General features: G+C 41.8%; 1 protein-coding gene across 3 annotated transcripts; it reads right to left on the bottom strand.

The window, feature by feature from the left end:
- Window positions 1-7,394: 7,394 nt before the first annotated feature.
- On the bottom strand, window positions 7,395-11,603 carry BMP4 (bone morphogenetic protein 4). 3 transcript variants are annotated; one of them, XM_036748144.1, is made up of 4 exons: window positions 11,549-11,602; window positions 10,991-11,116; window positions 9,548-9,930; window positions 7,395-8,519 (listed from the first exon to the last, which is right to left on the bottom strand). In XM_036748144.1, exons 3-4 carry the CDS (start codon window positions 9,921-9,923, stop codon window positions 7,663-7,665), a joined length of 1,233 nt encoding a protein of 410 aa, XP_036604039.1. In that variant the 5' UTR covers window positions 9,924-9,930; window positions 10,991-11,116; window positions 11,549-11,602; the 3' UTR covers window positions 7,395-7,662. The 3 variants fall into 3 exon arrangements, with proteins under 3 accessions (XP_036604039.1, XP_036604037.1, XP_036604038.1); XM_036748142.1 differs by having other exon boundaries at window positions 7,422-8,519; window positions 10,995-11,116; window positions 11,549-11,603; XM_036748143.1 differs by lacking the exon at window positions 11,549-11,602 and having other exon boundaries at window positions 7,422-8,519; window positions 10,995-11,135.
- Between the last annotated feature and the right edge of the window lie 12,593 nt (window positions 11,604-24,196).

Genomic DNA, 24,196 nt, shown 5'->3' on the forward strand with positions numbered 1-24,196 from the left:
GCTCACTTGCTGTTTTACAAATAGGACACCCCGTACCTTTTTTAATGGTTGTCACTCATCCCCAGAATGCTTTTCCTGCTCACCTCCATCCCCTGGCTTTTCCGACTTCCTTCAACACTTAAGAAGCCCTTTTAGGTCCCACTCCTACCCCTTCCCCCAGTGCTAGATCCTTCCAAGACATAGTCAACTCTGAAAATAAATGACCCAAGAGTCACAGAGGTTGTGCAACCACTGTTAACCGTGAAAATAGCAAAGAGCTCACACAGTTAACCCTGAGAAATAAAATAAAAACAAAGAGCTAACAGTGGTCATAAGCAAAAAGCTTTCTTTATTCCATTGGAAGGGGGAAATTAGACACATGCTGGGGTCTCCTCTAGAGGAAACCAGTTTTAGTAAAGCCAAACCTTGATACATAAAGCAGTGAACAGCAGCCATGATAATGAAGGGTAACAGCAACACCGAGACAAGTTTGACGCATAGCAGGGCTTCATGACCAGAACATGGTTCCTACAGGTGTTTGTCCAAGCTCAAGGACCACCTGGGGTTGGTACAAAACAATGCTGGGCTGCAGCAGAGTTCATCTAGAGGGTGAAAGCAAAAGACTGTTGTTATGCCAAGCTCAGGGCACAACTTGCTTGCTGAGCCTTAGCTGTGGAAAACGGTGTCTCCTAATAGTGAAAGGAGAGGAATGGTCTTGGCATGAGGATCCTGACAATTTCCATTTACACGCATATATCTTCTACGTACAATCTTTTATATGCTATTTACCCCATTAAAATGTAAGCTCCTTGAGGATAAGGACCATGCTTTTGCCTTTCTTTGAATCCTCCATGTTTGACACATATTAAGGGTTTGCTGACTAAATGTAATTATAAAATTCTTTTTTCATGCAAGGACTACAAATGGTGGGAGTGATGAGATCTAGGGGCTTAGAGGACCCCAAAATACTGACATGCCGGGTCCTGCTTGAATGAATTTGACTCAAGTCTTCTTACAGCCAAAGAAAAACAAAGTTTATTAAAGATTTGCCATACTGGGTAGACCCTTAGGGAGCCTGAGCATTTGTGAGGCTAATGCCAGGGGGCCAGATTAATCTGAGCTGAGCTAGATTGTATCTGAGCGCCTTCATGGAGGCAAGGTGGAGCTTATACACAGAAAGGCTGTGGGAGGGATCTAGGATAGTCGTGTAGTCCGAGGTGTTGGGAGGAGGGGTGATGGGAGGACTGGGGTGACTGGGGTGAGGTGAGATTCCAGGAATGGGAATAGGGGTGGGAAATAGCATAAGGCTACCGGGAGATGATAAACAATGAAGAGCTGAAGAGCTAGGGTAACAGACTTGGGTTAATCAGACAATGGTGGGCTAGGCTAGGCTATTTGGGCACGAAAAGCCAGATCAAGTGGGAAGAATTCAGGGAGAGCTCAAGGGGATTCCAGAATCTATATCCCATCAGTATCAGTAACCCATACCCCATCAGGAGGAAGAGGAAAAGAGATGGAGGTTTCTTTAATCTATCAATGAGGGGGGAGAAAGTGAGGCTGGTGACCTTGCACAGCCCTGCCTCATTCAAATTAATGTCAACTGCAAGTCTTGTCACTTCCGTGAAGTCATGGTCTTCTTCCAGAACCAAGGGCAAACACAACCTGTAAGTAGCCTCTCCTTTCCCTTCCCCTCCCCTCTGTTCCTGTGCTTTGCCCAAAGGAAGGTACATTTCGATGGCCGAAGGCTGCCTCCTTAACTTTGGGTTTACTGGCTAGATTTCTTTCTCAAAAAACGAAGCCTTAAACCCAGCTCACTCTGGAGCTCACAGATGGACAATAGGTTCCTGCTCTCCTAGTGCATAGTGAATGTAAATACTAAATAGTAACTGTTTCTCTTTTGGGCAGGAACCCTGAGGGTCTTCCCCTCCCAGTTTGATAGTTTTTTTTTTTTTTTTGAGTTTCTGATTAAAGGGTCCATCCCTTGATTAACTTCCTAAAGAGGCCTATTCACTGAATGGGTTACGTCACTCAAAGTGAGAACCTGAAAAGACCTTAGCTTGAAAGGTCCAGCGTCCCCAATGCATCCTGTGCCATCTCCAGTCTTCCTGGTGAATATCAGGCCACCGGACCCAGATGGCTCTGGAGGAGAAAGGGAGGCTGGTGACCTTGCGCAGCCCTCCCTCACTCAAATCAAAGTCAAGTGCAAGTCATGTCATCATTTCCCTGATGTCACAGTCCTCTTTGTGAACAAAGAACAAACACAACAACCTATGAAATGAAGTGACTAGCAAAAAATAATAGATTTAGGGTTTCCTTATTTTCTCCCTGGACAGATTTACATCCTTGTATACCTCCAGACTTTTTGCTATTTTTAGTTTCTCTGACCCACAGTTTTGCCAAGCTCTGCAATCCAATGTTTTCCTTAAACCAGCTCCTCTCTCAGATAGTGATCACAGTTATGATTTTGATATCATTATGGATCCTCCTTGCCCACGCTAGTTATTGCTGTAGGATGGAATAAAAGTTCTCAAAATCCCATGGAATTACACACTGCTATCAACTCAGTCATATTTTCATTTTAGAACTGCTTTCTTGTTTGTAAACATGAAAATGCTTGCACGTGTGTTTAATTAACACTGTCCACCAAATTCAGAGTAATTACACTCCTAGGATATACAAATAACTTATGTGCCTAACGTGAAATGTGAAGCCACAGACTGCCAGTCCACCCCCTCCCCCACCCCACACCCGACCTGTTCATATCACTTTTTCTCCTTTTTCACATTACACTGCTTTACACGATTCAAGGTGGAGAGGCATTGGAGGAATAAATCAAGTTCAGTGTGAAGCCTTATGTTCATTTAATTAGGTGGGCTTCCACGGAGTTCACTTCTAGGATCACACAGGCCTATTATGGGGACCTTAATTCAATGATTTCCGGAAAATCCGTTGAAAGGCTTGGAAGCGTAATCTTTGCAGCCGAAGTGACCTATTATTATTTATGAAGAGTGTGAGCTCTGATGTCTGGAACTTGCAGCTAAAACAACAAATTCCGTTTAACCCACTGTGGCAGCCCAGGACAGGGTACACGACTTTAAGGATGTAGTCCTGGTGAAGAGCGTCCCCCAGCCTCCCTCCAGCTCTGCCTCTCAATACCCGTGGTATTTCTCCCACCCCTGGGAAGGAAGTCCTTTTCCTCCCGACGCCAAGAGTTTGCATTCTCTTAGCACGTCCCCCTACACGCCCCTACTTCCCCCGTATTAATTAGATTAGAGCCGCGGCTCTTTCGCACCTACTGGTCCTTTCCTTCCGCAAATCGCCTTCCGGGGCGACCCAGCGCCGTCCGTCCGCCCGCCCGCCCGCACCCGTCCCCCGCGGGGCTCCTCCTCCTCTACAAAGTGGCTCGAGCGCCCCCCGGCGGCCGCCCGTCGCAGCCCTCTGCGCGGGCTCCACGCCTCCCCGGCCCATCTTCCTCTCCCGGGCCCTCAGCCACAGGAAAAGGAAACCCGGCGGGCGCGGGGCGGGGAAGGAAAGGGGCGGAGGGGAGGCTGCGAGATCTTGAAGTCAATCCAGACCGAGGGATGCCCGGGTCGCCCAGAGCGGCGGCTTCTTTGTGTCATTCTCTGTGTGACGTTGGCCCGGGCCAAGGAGGGAAGGAATGAAGTTACGGTCAGGACAGAAAACAAAGTCAGCGGGTCACCTGGCAGGGGCTTAGAGCGTTATGCAACGACCCGATGGCTGAGCTGTTTCCTCCTCCTCCTTCCCCTCGCCCCCTCCCCCTTTCCCCCTTCTTAAGCATTTTCCAGTGGAAGGTTTGGGGAGACGGGACCACAAAGTAGTTCATGTGTCCTGGTCTCGACTGTTATAAACGTACGAAGGTGCGCGCTCTTTGGATTTACCCCCCTCACCCCCGCGATTTCTCTCTGAATCACCACCAGTAAAAAGAAAACGATCGAAGGAAATGATCCTAGAATAGAAGGCAAGGCACTTCAAATCAACCCCAATCCTCCAAGATCAGACCGCCAACCACAAAGCACCGGCTGCAGGGACACCCGGCTAAGCACGCCCTCCCTTGCCCGGCGCCCTACATTACGTCCGTCTTCAAAGAGTTAAAACGCCCTAGCAGTTTGGTTTTCATGCTGACGTTTGCGGCGTTGGGACTGTTTTCTTAACTAGGTACATACTATTCACAAAATTTCACGGTAAATTCCCCATACCAAATATTTGGCTGAACAAACGAACATTATCCATTACTGAAAACAAGCCAGTAAAAGAATGAGAAGAGGGAGCTGGGAGGTTAGAATATGACTGACCCTTAAACATAGCTGGTCTCTCAGATTAGTTCAAGCACTAAGGGGAAAGCCAGACTTTTCCAGTGACACGTAAATTTCAGAAAGGTGTTAGAAATCAGGCAATGGAACTGACTGTTCAGCTTCCCTTAAAAGATATATCCAAGCCCCATCCTTATTAAAGAGAGGGGAATGGGTAAAATCGCTTTGCAGGGATTTTTGAAGGGAACCACAATGCTGTATTGGAGTGGGGCTCTGATCTGTTCTCTCCACCTGCACTCTGCAGGGAGCTGAGCTTTGGCACCCTTTCCATTTCTATTTTTATTGGTTTCAACTAAGCTCCTTTTGGAGAATTGCAAGGCTCTAATAATTTAAAACAAAAATAAATCATACTTTCCCATTTTTCCCCCTTAAGATCACATGCATATACATATACCATAAATACACCACATATGGTAGATACATATAACATAGATATACAGAATTAAGATACATACTGTGAACACAGCATGGAGTCAACACCCATAAAAACTCTGTACCACCAATATACAAAAATACTCCCCCATGCATTTCTTCCCTCATTGCAATCCACTCCCTACACACAAGAACACACCATACAAAGATATTACTTCCTTCGAAAACATAGCTTAGGCTATCTAGAGATTAAAAAAGATGCAGTAAGTTTGAAATTCCAGGAGTTAAATGGTTAATTGGTGATATTTAAAGGAAAAATGTCTCTTTTTTCACATTTGTCTCCCATGAAATTAATTCCCTGGGTTAGCTCTTAGTTGAGGAGAAAGCCTAAGAGAGGAAAGAAGGAAACAAGCATTTTTAATTTCCAGGTCCAGCACTCTTTCCATTACATTCCCTAACTACCTCAGCCATAAGGCCAAAGGCATTAAGCTAGCCCTCTATTAGTTTTCCCTATGAACAACCTGAGGGGCCTTACTGCCAGATTTGTTGCTATAATTATTTCTGGCAGCTAGATGGCAAAGTGGATGGAGCAGAGAGTCAGGAAGACCAAATCTGGCCTATGACACTTAATAGCTGTGTGACCCTGGGCAAGTCACTTAACCCGTTTGCCTCAGTTTCCTCAACATTAAAATGTGGCTAATAACAGTACCTACCTCAAAAGGGTGTTGTGAAGATCAAATGAGATATTTGTAAAGCACTTAGTACAATGTCTGACACATAGTAGTGCTATATAAATGCTTATTCTCTTCCCCCTTCCTGTACTTTAGGTGGAAATCGACTTGTAGTATGGAGGCAGAAGGGAATCCTTCCCTCCCCCAGCTTAGTTAATATAATCACTTCCTCTAGGGGCAGAGAACAGAAGGAAAGATAGGTTAACTTACTCAAAAACAAATGGCCACAAGGAACATATATGACAAGTACTACAGGAACTTTTGTGATGTCTCTGCTTGGTGAATTCCTCTATCGAGTGCCCCGGATCCACTCCTCCCTATAAGGCAACTCTAAACGACCAAAGCTAGCTCTGCTTTGCATAGTCAGATGTTTTCTCTGCAGCCAGAGGTTATATTTTTAAAAACTGCTTCTTACCCCTGACACTTTGACTCTTGCTTCCTGCTTTAAACAGATGTCTTTTGGTGGGCAAGCAGTTCTGTTGTAAGATGCCATGGAAAAGGTAATCATGAAAAAACTTGCTTTTTGACTCAAGTACCTTCACCACCTCTAGGGCTAACAACCTTTGCTTTTTTAAGTTACCAGGGGTGTAGCTAATCTTCAAGACTATGCCAAGTCCTCCTTCCATTTCAGGCAGGAAAGCTTACCTATTCTTTGTAAAGCCATAACAAGACCCAGATCCATTTTTGTACTTCACTTAACATATGTAACACCTATTACCTCTGTTATTTACTCCTCCTTTTCTGTGATTGTATCAGCTAAACTGGAAGGAGACCATCTGTAATAGATTTTAAAGGATTGAGGAAGGAAGAGGATGCAACAGTTTTGATCTTCCAACTTTTCCTAGAATCTCCTTGAGCCCAAAGGGAAACAGGGATCTGGTGAAGGTTGCTAAAACAACTCTCCACTTAAAATCTTTTTTAAAAAAATGGTTCCCAATGTTTGTGTATTTGGGGCATTATTTGATTTTATAATGCCCATTTATTCTAAAAATGGCTTGTGACCTTATAAAAAATTAATATATGAAAATGAATTTTAAGAATGCCACAATCAAGAATAATAGGAAACATGCTATGGTGTCATAAAAGCAGGGACAGGAACCATATCTTCAAGTGTTAAGAAACTTCTTCACAATCAATTATTGTATGCTTCTAAAAGGTGAATACTGTCATGGGGAGAATCTTTTCCCAACTCCCTCCAACTTTGCCTCTCCAACCTTCTCAAAGTAGTATTTCCTCCACCCCTGAGGAGGAAGTCCTCTTCCTCCCATGGAAAAGACCTTTACCTTTAAGTAAGTTAACAGAAATTATAGGTATCAATATGTTAACCAAAGTGCAAAAATGTATTTAGGCCTTGTTAGTGCTTTACAAAGTGTGAAAAAGTTTTCCTGACTAAACAAAGCTAGGAGCTATATAAAGAAAAAACAAAATCTTAAATGTTTTGTCTCCTTCTAACCCAATATTTCTCCCAAGGATGTTGAACAGATTAGGAGAGGAAAGAAAGATATAAAAGAAAGTTACATGTTTTTAAAAGAGATGAAAAAGAAAATTTTCTAACTGCGGATTATAGTGTGTAGTAGAAAAAATACTGTATTTGAGTCAGAAAGTCTGGGTTCAAAATCCACCAGAGGTTCTTGAAAAGGGAGCTGTGTGACTTCAGACTTAACCTCCCTAAGCCTGCTTCCTCACCTATGAAAATGGAGGTACTATTTTGTACTACTATCTCCTAATGTGACAAAAGTACTTTATAAACAGTAAATAAAGCACTATATAAATGTTATAATTATTAATTTCATTAATAAAATAATTATCTGAGAGCCATTCAATTCATTTTTCTTTCCTCCAACTCCCCTAACACAAGATTTTCTTCATCGTTCTTCTACCCTACTAGTTTGGTATTATTAGTATATAAAGTACATAAATCCTATCCCAAAAATATGGGTCAGGAAAAAGAGGGAGGCAGATTTACTTTAGAAAAAAAAATTACCTTTAAAATAATGACTCATTTTATTTTAATACATAGTTATAAATATATTTTGTCAAAATATATGATCAATATGGTCAAAACATTTGCACGTAAAGTCATAAATAAGGTCAAGGTGAATGTTTAGGGTGTAGCTTTTCTTTTTTAAAAAAGATTAAAAAGTCCAGCTATAAGGCAACAGTCTGTGTGTGGATAAGTGGTTAGGTAGAGGGTAAGGGTGAGTTTGTGTTTGTGCATGTGTGTAATCCTCTCCCCTTCTCACCAAGTCTCAGCGACACCCACACCCTTCTACCACCATCTCCTGATAGTTTTTAAGTACAACCTTGTCATACTCATCAAGGTACAGCATGGAGATTGCACTTAGCTCTGTGGGCACACAGCAAGCTTTAGGGATGCTAGAATTGACTGAGTTGACCAAAGTCTGAACGATGGCATGGTTGGTGGAATTGAGATGGTCAGTGAGTGGGAAAGGGCAGTCCCCCTGGCAGTAGAAGGCATGGTAACCTGGGGGAGCCACAATCCAATCATTCCAGCCCACATCACTGAAGTCCACATAGAGGGGGTGGCGTCTGCAGTTCTTGCTCTTTTTTCGGGGCCGCTGTGGATGGTGCTTTGGACTTCGCTTAGCTCTTTGGTGACGGATCAGGGTATGCCCCCGGCCATCATGGCCAAAAGTGACCAAGAGGGGTCGGAACTGGGCCCAATCCCCGCCCCGTTGAGGTAAAGATCGGCTAATCCTGACATGCTGGCCCTGGTGGGTCTGTCTCTGGTGGAGGTGAGTCACCTCAATAGCCAGCCCATGGTTAGGCTGTTTGTCCTGAGTCCATCGGAGGACTGCGGGGCTTACATCAAAACTTTCCCACTGAGTCACATTGTGATGGACAAGTCTGGTGTCTAATAATCGAGTAATGAGGCTGTCTGGCATGGACACTGCTGGGGGTTTCATGACTTCATAAATATTAATCCTATGGAAACCCAGTTCCCAGTCAGGGCTCTGATCAACTTGTTCCCTATATAGGCGGAGCTCTGCAGAAGAGATCACCTCATTCTCTGGAATGCTGCTGAGGTTAAAGAGAAAACGAAAAGCAGGGTTTTCTCTGGTCCCTGGGATGCTCTCCAGATGTTCTAGGCACAGAAGGGGAAAAGAAAAAAAGAGTATATTAACTATTTTTTTTCTTGAGAGGGGGAAATCAAGAGAAAAATCAAGATACAACCAAAGGGGTGAACTATAAACTCTGCCAGTCAGATATTTTAGGGACATAAATCTAGCTATTTAGTTTATACTAGTGACTTTCTCAAATAGGCAAAAATACAACTACCAAGCACCAAAAGCAGAAAGCAATTCCTATCTTCCTTCATATTTCTAATAATTTCCATGTGTCAGCTCCTTACTCCAACAAGATCAAACTCTCCTTGAAAAACATTTTGGCTTTGTGCCCATGGTTTAGTGTGTTTGTTTGTTCATTTGTTTTTCAAGTGGTTTTAAATAAAAAAGAAAGTGGGGAAGATACAGCAAGAGGTGAAAGAAAATATACACAAACCACCACTCTGCTTCAATTTTCCAGTATTGCTAAACATTTCCACATCGATTTAAGAAACACAGAGCATGCCTTGTTGATCATGTTACAGAGGGGAAAATAAATTCCAAAGCTGTAATGATGCTGGTGGATTAATAACTCAGATTTACCCTGGAAAGGAAACATCCACTAGGAAACATTCAGATAGGATTACAAGGCCCCTATTGAACCAACTTTACAAATACACAGCTGTAGTATTAAATTTAGTTGGTACTTAAAAAAATACTTCTTGAAAAGCTGACAGGGATAACTCTGAAAAGGTTGGGGAGAGGCAGAAGAAGACAAGTAATAGGGAAGTAAGAGAACTTTTCCCAGTGATGACATCCTCTCTTTTCCCATCTCCAACGCCCTCAACCTCCTTCCTCTCGTTCTCCAGAGAAGTAAAATTCATTCTAGCATTTGATTCAGGGCCTTAAAATCGGCAGTAGCATAGGTAAAGTCGACTGCAGTTGGGGGCTTTTATTTACATTTCCACATACATACTCTTTCCCTAGTCTTTTCCTCCCTCCCACCTACTCTTAACTGGGAGCATAAGTTTCTTTTCTCCATCTCTAGACATAGGGAACTCATTCTGACCTTCGTGATGGAAACACCTCACGGTGTTTGCCCGGCTGGTTGGACGCTCCGGGTACTCCAGGCTGATGTTCTGGATTTGCTCCTTCTCCACCTCCTCCTCTCCAGACTGCAACCGGTAGAGATCCCGCATGTAATCGGGGATGACAGCGCCCTTGCTAGGCTGGGGCCGCCGACGAAGTCCAAACATCTGCAGCAGCGTAGCCTCAAAGTCCCGCAAGAGCTCATGGTTCTGCCCAGGGCGGCGTCCTCCCGAGTGGCCCTGAATTTCGGCGACTTTTTTCTTCCCCGTCTCAGGTATCAAACTAGCATGGCTCACGCCTCCTAGCAGGACTTGGCATAATAAAACGACCATCAGCATTCGGTTACCAGGAATCATGGTGTCTCTAGGGAGGGGTAAGGGGTGGAGGGTTAAATTAATAAAATAAATAAAGATGAAAATATGTGCACTTGTGTATACATATGTCCACAAATGGCGGCCAAGATTAATAACCAGTCCAAAGATCAAGTCTGGGTCTCGCCTTCCCCCTACTCCGGATCAGCTGCAGCCATGCATGGGCTGAACGCAGGAATTGCCCTGTAATTACTTGTTCCGACTTGTTTACAGTCAAATAACCCCAAATCGGATAGCCTCCATTCTGTTAATCTTTTTTTTGTCCCAGTTGCTATCTTAGCCATGATCTCAACTTGGCTTGCCCAAAGATAAACAAGTTAACATTGAAGGGGTTGGGGGGGGGGGTTGAAATGCCATCGGCCCCCCTTTCTCCTCTGACCCTCCTTCCCTCTTCTCTCCTCTTCCTCCGCGCCCCCTGCCTCCTCCCCCCCCTCCCCGCCCGGGGCAGCAGAACGGCCCGCTGATTAAGACTGGGTTGGAGGGGAGTGGTAGGCTTAAAGGGTGAGGGGTGGAATCAAAGGATGCGTCAAAGAAGCTCCGACAACAGAGAAAGCAGCTCTGGAGCAGGCTGGATGCCTAGTCTGTTTATTTTGAGGCTTAAGTGTTTTTAAGAGACCAGCAGAAAGCGCTTAATTGCTTCCCGATAAACTCTGCGAGGACTGAGCATAGGGCTCCTCCCCCGCCCGCTCAAACAGCTTTGACAAACGACTGAACATAAACAGAAACGATGGGCTTTCTACTAAAAGGGGAAAAATTAAGGAGGGTAAATATAAGGCTAATTGCTTGGTTTTCCTCCCCCCCGCACCCCATTTCCCTTCCCCGCTTGTGCTTCCTTTCTTAGAAATACCCCAGATATGAAGGCAACTTAAGTTACATTTGGATGTGGAGAGGAAAAGACTGGGGAGAAGAAATTAAGGACTATAGTACTGCAAATCAAAGACAGAAATTGTTACACTGAAGAAAGGGGAGAGTGGAGAGAAAGGAAGAAGCCGGGGCATAAATTAATTGGGGGAGGGGGGTTAAAAAAAAAGGAAGAAGAGGCGTCTACTCACTGACAGAAAACAAGGCATATAAAAACAGTCCATGATTCTTGACAGCCAGTCTTTGAACAAACTTTCTTGAAAAGCTCAGGGAAGCTGAGGCACTGCGCTGCTCAGGATGGCACTATGCAATGGCTCCTAAAATGAATATTTGAATATAATGAGACTTCCAACCAGACAGGCTCTGTTTTTCTTCCAGCCCCCCAAAGTCACGTGAAGCCAGTCCCCGCCCCTCGCGCTCAGAATCTCGTCCCTCCTCCAGAGTCAAAAGGGTCATTCCTTCCTCCCTCCACCGCGCCCCCCCCCGCCCCAATCCTTCCCATTCCCCGCCCCTTCCACTCCCGGTACACCTTCCCACCCCGAAGTCAATCGCAGCGCCTCCAGCCACTCCGGGAACCTAGCTGGTGGTTGCGACTCTCGATAGTGCTTAGCAGGGTCCACTGTGTTTGCAAAATTCGAGCAGCCAAAGGTGAAACCTCCAATCCAAAGCGCTAAGGATCCAGCTAATTCAAGCAGAGATGAGAAAAAGCTGCTTGGGGGAAAGGGAAAGGGGTAGACTATCCTCTCTACCTGCAGTTTGCAGGATGTCTGAAAAATCTCCTCCAGCCAAGGGTTCAAAGGTACCACTCAATGGGTACCTACTACTGCTTTTGTGCCTTTTTAACGAGAAACTCATGGGAATTCTGGAATTCTTGCGTCTCCTATTGGACGTAATTGACGTGACTTATCTATACCACAAGGTCTTCTGCGCGAGTTGTTTCTTTAAAAAAAAAAGAAAGAAAACAAGGAGGAACACACACACACACACACACACACACACACACACACACACACACACACACACACACACACACACACACACACACACACTGGCACCACTTCCTCCTACAAATCTATTACAGTCAAAATATTGCTTTTCAGAGAAAAATTACCACAAACAACAGCAGACATTAAGTTCTAAGGCCACCCTGCTCCAAGCTAAAGGCTTTTCTGTTCGACCCTTGGGAGGGTCGATAGGGAGTAGGAAGACTAAAAAGGGAAATAACCATTTTCTCAGCTTTCTTTACCGAAGGATTATTTTTAAAAATGGCTTAGGGCCGTCTTCTTCATTTGAACTTGGCAAAAGAATATTCTAATTCCAAAAAGTCAGTAGAATTGACTTTCTGAAAAAGAGCGTCAATGCCCAGGTTTATATTCAGTACCACTAACCAGTTTTAAATTAGGCAAAACTCCCAGAAAAAATACACTCATTTAGAAATGCTTCTCAACTCTTTTTCAATTCTTGGTAGGTGACATTTCATACCCTAACCTTATTTAAATCCCACCTGGTCATAGAATTAAATAACAGTGAGCAGCTTTTGGCATGAGAATTTTCTCTTGTGCAAACATATGCAAATAAAACATTTACAAAAATAAATCCCCACTCACTCCATCGACAATAATCCAGTGGTACTAGTCATACTCTTCTCTTCTGTATCACTTTCACACTGGCTTCCTCTTCTTCACCTCTGAGCTTCCATGCATGATCCCTCTAAATTAGCCTGTTTGCTTCCCTTTAAAAACACCTTTTGTTGTTGTTGTTGTTCTTTCATGGGCCCCTTAGGTGAAACCAGAGAGAACTTGTGGAGAAAAGGAAAATAGCTCCCAGATAACCTGGTATCTCACAACAAAAAAATCAGTCACCCAAGAAACAAATTTACTGACACCTTTTTTAATATCTGAAGGATTGAGTCTAATTTTAGTAATCAATTTAGAAGTCGATGCCCAAAGGAATAAGCAATCTTTTATTGCCCTTTTGGTTTTCTTACACCAGTGGACAGTATAGAGTTCAGTATGAATAGTGGAAAGGGATGGAGCAACTGACTCGCTATGAACTCTGGATTCCTGAAAAGTCCCTCAGAATAACTCAAGACCAAGAAGACAAAATCATCCTAATGAAGTAGGGTGAAGAAGAATAGAAAAATGACTCTCCAATTTGCCAAAATTCTCTGCATTGGACTATGCAATACAAAAATATTTTCCAAGGCAACGCCTCTCTGAAAACACTAGTAAATCTGACTATAGGAGCACTGGGAGGGGTGTGTGTGTGTGTGTGTGTATGTGTGTTAACAATAATAAGGTCTATATCCATGGGCTTAGTCCCTAATCACATTTAAAAAAAATAAATATGTATATGTGGTTAGGGAACTCCTTTAACCCACTCTTTGCCTTCTTATGGTGGTGGTAGGAGGATAATTTTTCAGGGGAAGTTTCAAAAATCAAGCACCTTATTTACTTTTTAAAACTAACTCCCTTAGTCCCAGATGTTCAAAGGAGAGGGAAAAAAAAACTGCTTTGTGGCTCCTTTGGGTAAGGAGTTAATAAAAATTTCCCACTTACATACAGAATTCTAGCTTAAGAATGGAGGAAACTGCTGAGTGCTCCCTGCTGCTTTAAACCTCACATTTGATGCTCCCGTTCAGAAGAGTTTACCAGGACAGTGGCAGACTCATCTCCTAAGACTATCTTTGTCTTTTCAATTTCGCAAGAGAATTCCTTCCGCCCCTTTGCCCTCCTCTCCTCTCAAAAAGGCTTGCTCAGAACTCTCTAGATGGGTCCAGTCTCAAACTACAGAACTAGTGTTCCCTACAAGGTGTACCCATATGGCTTCAGAACACAGCCAGCGTTCCTAACTCACTCCCTGCCCTACATGAGGACCACGGACCTCTCAGCTCTCTTTTCTCTCCAGTGACTCTTCCAACTTATTGAGAGGGCAGTTTCAGAGCCCGAGCAAAGACACCCTGCTTTGGGCTTCAAGAAGCAATATTTAGCAATCCCCTACAAAGAGTTTCGTCTCTCCCATTCTGTCTCATGTTTTTTGCTTATGGGCACAGGACAGAAGTGCACTCTGAAGCTACAAGTTCATATCCTAGAGTCATCATCTCTTATTTAAACATTTCACTTTTATTTTCTTTAGTCTTGTGTGGGGAGGAGTAAGAAATGAACAAACCTTCCCCACAACACCTTTCTTCCATTTCTCTCTCTCTCTCTCTCTCTCTCTCTCTCTCTCTCTCTCTCTCTCTCTCTCTCTCTCTCTCTCTTTCTCTCTCTCCCTTCTCTCTTCCCCCCTCTACCCCCTCTCTTTTCCCTCCTCTACCCCCTCTCTCTTCCCCCCTCACACCTTCTACCCCCTTTCTTGGAAGCCTTATTGCAGTGATTTTCCTTGTGCCTGCTATATCCCTAGCCTATTATTGCTTACCGTGTGTTTTCAGAGTAGAAGAATCTTGAGCAGTTCTGTCTGAAGGGTTGTAGTAAACCTGTCCAGAAACCAAAGACTAGGGCACAGGAGTCTTTAACTGTAATTTTATCAGTGAGATATAACAATCACCAAGCAAGCAGAATCAATTCTTGCAAGAGTAAAATTGCTTTGCATAGTAACCATACCTAACTTCTGCCATCTTCTCTACACTTTTCTCCCTCCTTTTCTCCCCTCTTTTATCCTCTCCTTCCTCTCTTTCTCTCTGCAGCCCTGCCCCTTCTTTCCTCTTTCACACTTGGGTCCACCCCTCCCTCTCCTCTCCTAGCCTCTCCTCCCCTTCATGCCTCTCCTTGGCTTTCTCCTCCCTTTTTCCATGTGAGAGCCCTCCCACATCCTCTAATCCTGCAAGCTAACCTCCCAACGTCCTGAAAACCAAGACAGCCTTAATTCTAAACCCCAGAGTTTCTGAAGTTCCTTTTTCCTTTCTAATATGGCTTGTAGTGCTCACCTGGGGACGAAGTTCAGTGGTACTAGAAAGCGTGCACAGACTAGTCTGCTTTGCTCACAAGAAATACCCATGGGAGTCTGGCCTTCCCTTAAGTTTAGAGTAACTGCTACTCAAACTGATTATTAAAACACTGAGTAATCATAATTTACCCTGAGTAATTAGAGATAATGAAACACCTCTAAAATCAAATTATGGAGAAAGGAGCAGTTGGATTTGTTTGCTGTCTTTAAATCGTTAAAAGATTTCTAAATGCTGAGAAACAAACTGTGAACAGTTTTCTAGAAAAGTCACCTCTAATAGTCTGAAACCTAAAAGATTTCCCCCACAATGTCTATTAAAAGGCCTTTACATACATATGTGTAAATGTAAGTATATATATATATATATATATGTCTATATACATCCATATGCCTGTGTATTATATATACATTCACAAATATCTCAAAGTATGTATATGTCCAGGCCTGGGATTTAATTGGTATAGGGAAATTACCTCCCAGTGAGGTAATTTTTCTCTACTAATTCAGATAGGTTACTTTTATAATTTGTAGTCTTAGTGTTTCCTGTAGCACTGAGACATTAAATGACATGCGCAGGTTTGCAGTGCCAGGATATGTCAGAACTGAACTTGAACTCAGGTTTTCCTGACTTTGAGGCTCCCCATCCCATGCTGCTTTTATGTGTGTGTATAGGTATGAAATCATAGATTACAGTATATACAATGAAATCCATGATGACCTGGATACTGCCTCCAGCCCCTTGCCCCTTCTGACAGGAATGTAAAAATAGCCATGAATTTTGGGAGTGACATTGTCTGGAATTGTTAGAGACAGAGTAGGACTGAAAAGTGATTCAAAGTGCAGGACAAGAAGTCTAATAAAACAATTTACATACACATCAGAATTGTTTCTCCTTTTCTTGGCTTCCCATTTATCACCCTCCCCCCACCCCCATCTTCCCAACATGGTTCTCTTTTCCAGATCACAGGTACCTTTCAAAGTTCATTAGTATGGGACTCTCTCCTTATTGGTGGAGATGAATGCCCTGCCCTATGTGAGGGGTGGGGTGGGAGTTGGAGACAAGTGAGAGCTTCAGTTCTCATCCAGACCCCTTTGGTCCTCTTTAAGCAAAGTCCACTTTGGACTCATCAAGTTTCAAGTCGTTTTCAGGCATCAAGTCTCTTTGGGCTTCCAGCTTTGAGAGGAAGGATGGAAGAGGCTGACTCCACTTCAGATTGCTGCAGTGACTGGGAAGACATGAGAGGGTCAGGTCCCTATCTCCAGCTTACCACACTAGAAACTGCAGAAAGTTTTCTATTGGATGAGGCCAAGACTCTTGGTTGAGCTGAGTTATCTCATTCAGAATGAGATAACACCTTCACTCTGTGTTGTCTGGTATATATTCTCCTATGTATAACTGTTCTCTGTATCACCTTTCTCTAAGAAGAGAAAAGTGGCTTCTGGCCACAACCTCCTGATTACCCACCTGGAAGGAACAAAAGTCTTCCTTGGAGAAGGTTGGGGGAGGGGAGGAGAGGCTATTCTGCCTAACCTTCCTGCCATACAATGACAGCTTTGACACTGGTGGACCCCTTGCAACACATGGACCTCTCTGCACATGTGGAATCCTTTCCTTTCTGAGACAGAGGCAGAGAGAGAAACAGAGAGATAGAGAGAGACAGTGACAGAGAAGGATGGAGGGAGGGAGGGAAGAAGAAATGAAGGAAGGAAGGAAGGGAGGGAGAGAAAAGAGAGAATAGAGGGAGAGAAAAGGAAGGGAGGCAGGGAAAAAGTGAAGGAATGAGGGACAGAAATGTTAAAGGAACTTGCCTAAAACTGTCAAGTAAATGACTGGTTCTGCTCACAAATGCAGAGTTCCCACTGCCAAGGTAGAGTTCATGGGCATGCATTCTTTGTATTGGCCACGTTCTGGAAAATTAAGCATTTGCAATGTTTCCTTTCGTGCCTCCTTGACTTGTTGAGGACAGAAGGAAAGGTCTCTCAATAGGCTGTTAAAATGATTACATTGGTAAAAACAGATGCTTGCATAGAAGTTTAAGTTGGATGACCTCTGAGGCCTCTTCCAACTCTAAGGTTTTATGACTCTACTATTATAAGCAGCTTGTCTTAAAAAATACTGTTATTGATATCTTACTTTTATGAAGCCTTCATTTCCTAAAATATTCCTTCAGAGTTAACCATCTCATAACGAAATTTTAAAAAGAAAGAGCGGGGGGGAACATTCAGTAAATCCAAACAACATATCAATGATGTCTGATAGTATAAAGTGGCTATTCTTGAAAAACTGAAGACAGCAATGATTTAGCAGGTATACCAACCTCTCCACTAACTAATTCCTTTTTTTTTCTATAGGGACAGTTGCTATTTTTCAAAGTGTTATCCATTTCCCTTTGCTCTTCTTACCTTTAACTTTCCTGAGCCACTGATGGGATCTTTCTAACCTGGGAAACATCCAGAATTTCGGCAAAAATTCCAAATACCTTGCTATTTATCCCTTCATAGTTTGGGGTTGTAATGTCCCAATCAGACTGGTATTGACAATGTATTAAGTACTATGTGGCTGGGGGAAAGTCACTTCCTATCTGGATTGGGTTGCCACACTTATAAAATTTTTGGACTAGATGATTTCTGAGGTCCCTTGTTGAAGAGTAGAATTGAGATTTCATCAGACCATTTGGCTTCTTTCACTAAAATATACCTCCTCTGCTTTAAAAAGGTAGGACAATGTTCTCCCTTAAAGGATAAGTAAGGATACTTGTCCATTTTGCAGCATAATCACAATAATACAGAATCACAATAATTATCATTATTAAATTTTTAAATTAACATATCATTAAAAATTGTAGAGTGTCTATCTTTCTATGTTAGACAATAAGCTCTCTCATGTCAGGGAATATATTTTCAGTATACTTGCTTCAGCTCTAATGATGAGATACATGCTTATTGAACAGTCAGCATCAAACTCAACAGTCTTATTCCTTATTCCTGAGGCTCAGAAACTGCAGATATACTATTTTGTTAAAAGAAAAATTTAAAACAAACAAAAATGTTCTGCATACTGAGAAATAAATATTCAAATGTTATGGAATGGAAGATATTACTCAATTTTGCTAAGGCCAATAAAATGACGTGGCCCATTATCACCTTCCTCTGAGATTATAATAACGTATTACCTAGGAACCTTACCTATGCTAAACAACTTGCCTTTCTTGCCTTATAAACAATATTTTTGTAACAGAATTAGGCTGGGTCATCCAAACTCACTTGTTGGTCACCTGTTGATAGAACATATTTCCTCAATGATAAACTAATTGCCATACCTCTCGTTAATAAAATAACTGAGTTCCTACTCCAATTTATTAAATATTACATATTTAAGAAACTTGAGAAACATCCTTTTCTATAAACTGTTACTCTGTATCAAAACCTTTAAATAAATAGTGGTTTTTCAATTTATTAACAATGTAACAAATTAATAATACAAAGACATATGTAACCCCCGTCCCAAAGCCTATTGGTATGGAATTCTCTCCTTATTGGTGGAAATGAATATCCTGCCCTACCCGATGGGTGGAGTGGTGCTGTAGAGAGGCAGAGAGCTTCAGTTCTCAGAGCCCTCCCTTTGGAGAATGGTCAAGCTTCAAGTTTTCTTTGAGCATCTAGTCAGCTTCCAGCTTCTAGAGGAAAAACGGAAGAGGTCAACCCCACTTCAGGTTGTGGAAGAAAAAGACTAGAAAGGCATGAGAGGAGCTGGCAGTCTCCACCATGTCCCCTTCCCAGCTTGTTCCTCTAGAGACATCATAGTTTCCCTAATTGGTTGACCTCACTCTCAAAGGAAGAGTCCTTCTATTCTGTGTTGTCTGATATACACTCTCTGATGTATACCTTGATTTCTATTTTGCTATGATTTGGATAGATAGGTTTTTCTGCTATTTGCAATATGTGTTCATTGTGGACCTGGTACTAGGTGGGGAAACCTTGGATATAGAGTGTGAGGTCCCCCTACCCTCTCCCAAAATGACAAAACAATCAAAAGTTAGCTCAAACCAAATCATATTCCCTAAATGAACAATATTTAAGGGAGCAGACAGATAATACTTATAGTCTAGTACCCCCTGCTCCGGTGGAGAGCAGAGTGGTGTCTTCTGACCCAAACCTTCTGCTTCCTCCTTTGGCAGGAATTAAAATCCCTTTGTAAAAAGAGTTGGAGGATATGGGAGGAAGCCTAGAGAAGTCTATTGTGCCTCTCTTTAAGCCACACACAAGGACAAAATCCTTATTATACATAGAAAATTTGAAATGCTTTAGCTAGGAGAAAGACCACAGCTAGTGCAACCTCCAACAGTCACTATAATTTCAGATGACTTCCCATCACTTCTGAAACAGCAGCAATTTTCAGTACATACTAGATATAAATTAAAGTCTCTCCTCAAGAATTCTCTTCATCTCCTTTACAAGACAAAGGTTAAAATAGTTCTAGCAGGAAAGTTCTCTTCATTTTCCTTCTGTTTCCTGAAATTTTTCTCAAGCCACAACTTTTAATGCTTTTTTTTTACCCGACTCACTGTTCATCAAATAGTCTTCATAATGTTTCTTCACAACACAAGCCAAAAATTTCTCACATAAAGTTTTTCCTCAGTCTCTTTTTCTCTATCTTTTCCATAGTTCTCAAAGTATCTTCATTATTTCTTTCTTCATAATCTCTCAAAACTTCCAGTCTAAATGCCAAATGCTCTACATTCCACCAGGCTCTTAAAGCTATAGTAACAGTAAACATAGCCTCTAAAGCAGAGACTATTAGAATTAGTGTTAAACTTTGGTTGTTTGGTTGGTTATTGTCCTTCATTTTCTAAGAGGACCAAAATGACATCACTGTGTTGGGGTCAAGGTACAGTGTGTCTTGTCCAATTTGAGCTCAGAAGGTTCTACCACAAGTTGTGTACCACATGAACATTTTGAATGGAGATGTCTCTAAATTTGCATATCTCATGTTTCCTTTGAGCTATTGCAATTCTACTTCACTCACAGAGTACAGCACCTTCTTTGATGCAGTCATGCCATGCTGGGCAGTCCTGTGCCAGTGTCTCCCAATTCATTTCAAAGTTTCAATGTTCTTCTAGAGAGACCTTGAAAGTGTGCTTGTAATAGTTTTTCTGACCTCTATGGGAATGTTTTCCTTGTGTAAGTTCTCCATAAAATAATTTTTTAGACAAACATACATTTGGCTTTCAAACAACATGGCCAACCCATCAGAGTTGCACTCTGTAATAGAGTTTGAATGATTGGCAGTTCAACTCAAGAGAGGATCTCAGTGCCCAGTACCTTACCTTGCCAGGTGATCATCATAATTTTCTCAAGATAATTCAGATGGAAGTGATTCTGTTTCCTGTCATGGCATTGGTATACCATCCAGGTTTCGGAGGCATACAACAATGTGGCTCTGTAAATCTCCAGTTTGGTAGGCAGCCTAATACCTCTTCTTACTCACACTTTCTTTTGGACTCTCCCAAACACTGAGCTAGCTCTGGCAATGTGTGTGTCAACCTCATCATCTATATGTATATCCCTAGAAAGTATACTGCCAAGGTAAGTGAATTTATCCACAGCATTCAAAATTCCTCCATTTGTGGCAACAGGTTTCACATGTGGATGGTACAGTGCTGGCTGGTGAAGATCCTCTCTTTTCTTTGTGTTGTCAGGCCAAAATTAGCAAGTGGAAGAGAATTAATCCATAATCTGTTTCATCTCCCCCGAGGTTGCATTGAGTACACAATCATCTATGAATGAAAAAGTATACACTGTCCACTTTAATCTTGGCTTGTAGGCTTCTCCAGTTAAATAATTTACTCTCGGTGTGGTAGCTCACCTTGATGCCATGTTCGTCCTCTTTGAAGGCAAGCTCTAAGTGCTCCACAGTGACTTCTTCAACCAGCTTCATGGCCAGTTGGGACAAATTGCTCACATCTGTCCATTCCAGCGAGGGAAGTCTTCACAGGCCTGTGGTAGACATCCCTCTAACTCACCTACAGGTTTGAGGCCTATTGGTTACCTTCAGCTTGTCTGTAGAAATGGTTTGCTCGGGTGTGCTGTTGCACAAGCTATACCTTCTTGGAGACACAGGTTGGGTGGCAGGTAGACACCAAAAGGGATCAGCAACCCTCACACCAGAGGTACTAGTCTTCCCTGAAAACATTTACATACCCATTACATATTAGAAGGATAGGATAAGGAAAACTAACTCAGTTCTTTTCTCCTTTTTCCCATCTCAAGTCTATTTGTGGACCCTCACTTACTCTGTTTGCTTGGAGCAGAATATAAATAAAATCAATTTGAGCTAAACCAGAAGGTCCCAATCTTATTTGGCCTATTCTCCCCTTTTAAAAAATTACTCAGTGCCCCCCCCCCCCCAGAAATCGACTGTTTTTAACCCTTTAATGTTTTTTTTGTAAAAATTGGAGTTATTTCAAAAAATACATAATATATATATATATATATATTTTAAAAGGATGCATCCTAAATTTAACAATTTATTGTAAATTTGTGGGGTTTTTGTTTGCATTGAAATTTTGATGATGCAATGTTGCATCATGTAACCATATAGTATTATATTGTAAACAAGTCATTACATGCATATATTCCTGCTGATGCATGCTGGACTTCCTGACAATGCGCAACATCCTTGCCTGCCAACACTTGCTCTTTAAGACCTGTCAGCAGACCTGACCACTGATTGGTTATAACTTGCATTTTGTGTGTTTATTTGGAAAACAATGTAATCACTATGACTTTAACTCTGTTATACCACAGATAAAATATGTATGAATGGTTTTTCAAAATTTTCTTATATTCCCTTCTTTCTTTACCATCCCTTTATTTTCATTCACTGCCCCCCAATTACATCCAAGGCTACTACCATCCCCTAGATTATTCAAGTGCCCCCTAGGGGGCAGTATTTCTCACTTTAGGAACCAAAGCCCAACCCTTCGAACACTTAAAATCAAAAGACAAAGGCAGTACAATACATACTTTTGTTACCATACTTTTCCTTATTTCGCCCTTCTCAGATGCTAAGTTAGGGGCAGGTAGGTGGTACAATGGGGAGGGTGCTGGAACTGGAGTCAGGAAGACCTGAGTTCAAATCTGGCTTCAGAAACTTATGACCTTGGGCAAGTCACTTAACCCTGTTACTTTAGTTTCCTCATCTGAAAAATGAACTGGCAAAGGAAATGGCAAACCACTCTGGTATCTTTGCCAAGAACTTTAAAATAAAACACAAATTCTCCTGTTTCACATTTAAAGATAATCTGGCCGTAGTCAATCTTCCCAAGCTTTTTGCATGCTATTCCTCTATGTGAATCCTGTGTGCTTGCCAACCTAGACTATTTGCTTCTTTCCACACTGCACCTCATTTCCTGCCTCTGTGACTGAGGTCTCCTCTATTTAGAATGTACTACATTGTTATCTCCTAGAATCTCTAGATTTTGTCATAAGTCACTAATATATCATCTCCTACAGTATGCCTTTCCTAATCCCCCTAGTAATTACTCTCTCTCTCTCTCTCTCTCTCTCTCTCTCTCTCTCTCTCTCTCTCCCCCCTCAAATTATTTTGTGTTTGCTTATCAGTTACAGGCTGTGTCCGCCACTAGAATGTAAGCTCTTTTTGGGCAGGGACTGTTATTCACTTTTATCTTCATGTCCCCAGTTTCTGGAACAGTCCCTCCAATATAGAAGGTGATTAATAAATGCTTATTCAATGGAATTAAATTGAATTTTAGAATTCAATTTGAATAAGAAAATTCAGTGAGTTCATAACAATAGCTTACATTTATGTAGTGATCTAAAGTTTATGAAACATTTTCCTTACAAAAATCAAATGAGATATATAGTGTAAATAATATTATCCCCATTTTATAGGTGAGGTAAGAAGAGTGGAGTGACTTCCATATGGTCTCATGGCTAGTGTTACACATGGTCAGAATCACACAATTATTAGTTTGAGGATTCAAACCCTCATCTCCTGACTCCAAGTCCAATACTTAATACATTGCCTTAGACATGCTTAACTCAGCTCAAATTATGTCAGTCCAGAGCTTTAAGTTTTTCTTGCTATTCACTTCCTTTTCTTTACTCCAGCTGTATACAACTAATGGCTATACCCTCCAAATCAAATAAACATTTATTAGTTGCCTACCATGGGCACAGTGCTCTGGTAGGCACTGGGGAGATATAAAAATTAGATAAAACTACTCTAGCCCCTCACTAAAGGTTTGTTTTGCTTATGATTACTCCCTAGCCTATCCTCCCTTTTTCCTTTCCCTCTCCTTGCTTATTTTCTCATTGAGTTAAATATATATTTTTATTTTGATTTGATATTATATTTTTCCCAATTACATGGAAAAACAATTTCAGAGCTTTCTTTTTTCCACTTAACAGTAATTTATTTTCTCCAATTATGTGTAAAGATAGTTTTCAACATTCACTTTTATAAGATTTTGAGTTCCAATTTTTTTCCTCCCTCATGTATTGTTAATGTATTGTTAATGAAATGGGAAGATCTTTCCTATCCATTAATAGGCCCATGTGACCTGGCTGAGTCACATGAGTCTGAGTCATCTGGAAGTTTGAGTCACATGGAGCCTATGGTGGGAGGAGCTTGCCAAACAGGTGGAGCAGGAAGGGGTAGAGCAGGAAGTAAGATAGAGCAGTCAGAACAGGGAAAGAAAGAGCAGGCAGAGAAACTAGTGTGAGTGAGAGAGGGAGTGATTTTGCTTAAGGAAGTTCATTTGTGGGAAGGCTTAATGGAGGGAAGGCTTCGGGATGTTGGTGCTCTCTGCATTGGTAATGTGTATAGACTTCTTGGTTACTATGATAGATTTCTTTGTTGCTATGATGAATTTGGCTTTCTGGTGTTTAAATAAATGCTTTGGTTTTGTCTTCCATGGAGACTGTCTGTTATATTTTACGATTCCAAACTACACCTGCATATTCATAGCAGCTGCAATAGCTGTAGGTATCACATTGGCACTGTACCTCCCCATCTCCTCCCATAGATGGCAAACAATCTGATATAGGCCATACATGTACAATTGTATTAAACATATTCCCACATTAGTCCAGTAGTGAAAAAAGAATCAGAACAAAAGGGAAAAAACACAAGAAAGAAAAAAAAAGAAAAGAAAAAAGAATATGCTTTGATCTTCATTCAGACTCCATAGTTCTTACTTTGGATGTGGAAAACATTTTCCATCATGAGTCTTTTGGAATTGACTTAGATCATTGTATTTCTGAGACAAACTAAGTCTATCAAGGTTGGTCATTGCATAATGCTGCTGTTATTTTCTACAATGTTCTCCTGGTTCTGTACACTTCACTCAACATCAGTTTATGTAAGTCTTTCCAGGTTTTTAGGAGATCCTCATGCTCATCATTTCTTATAGCACAATTAATGGGTA

This window comes from Trichosurus vulpecula, chromosome 3 (genome assembly GCF_011100635.1).
Source record: "Trichosurus vulpecula isolate mTriVul1 chromosome 3, mTriVul1.pri, whole genome shotgun sequence".
Taxonomy (NCBI): Eukaryota; Metazoa; Chordata; class Mammalia; order Diprotodontia; family Phalangeridae; genus Trichosurus; species Trichosurus vulpecula.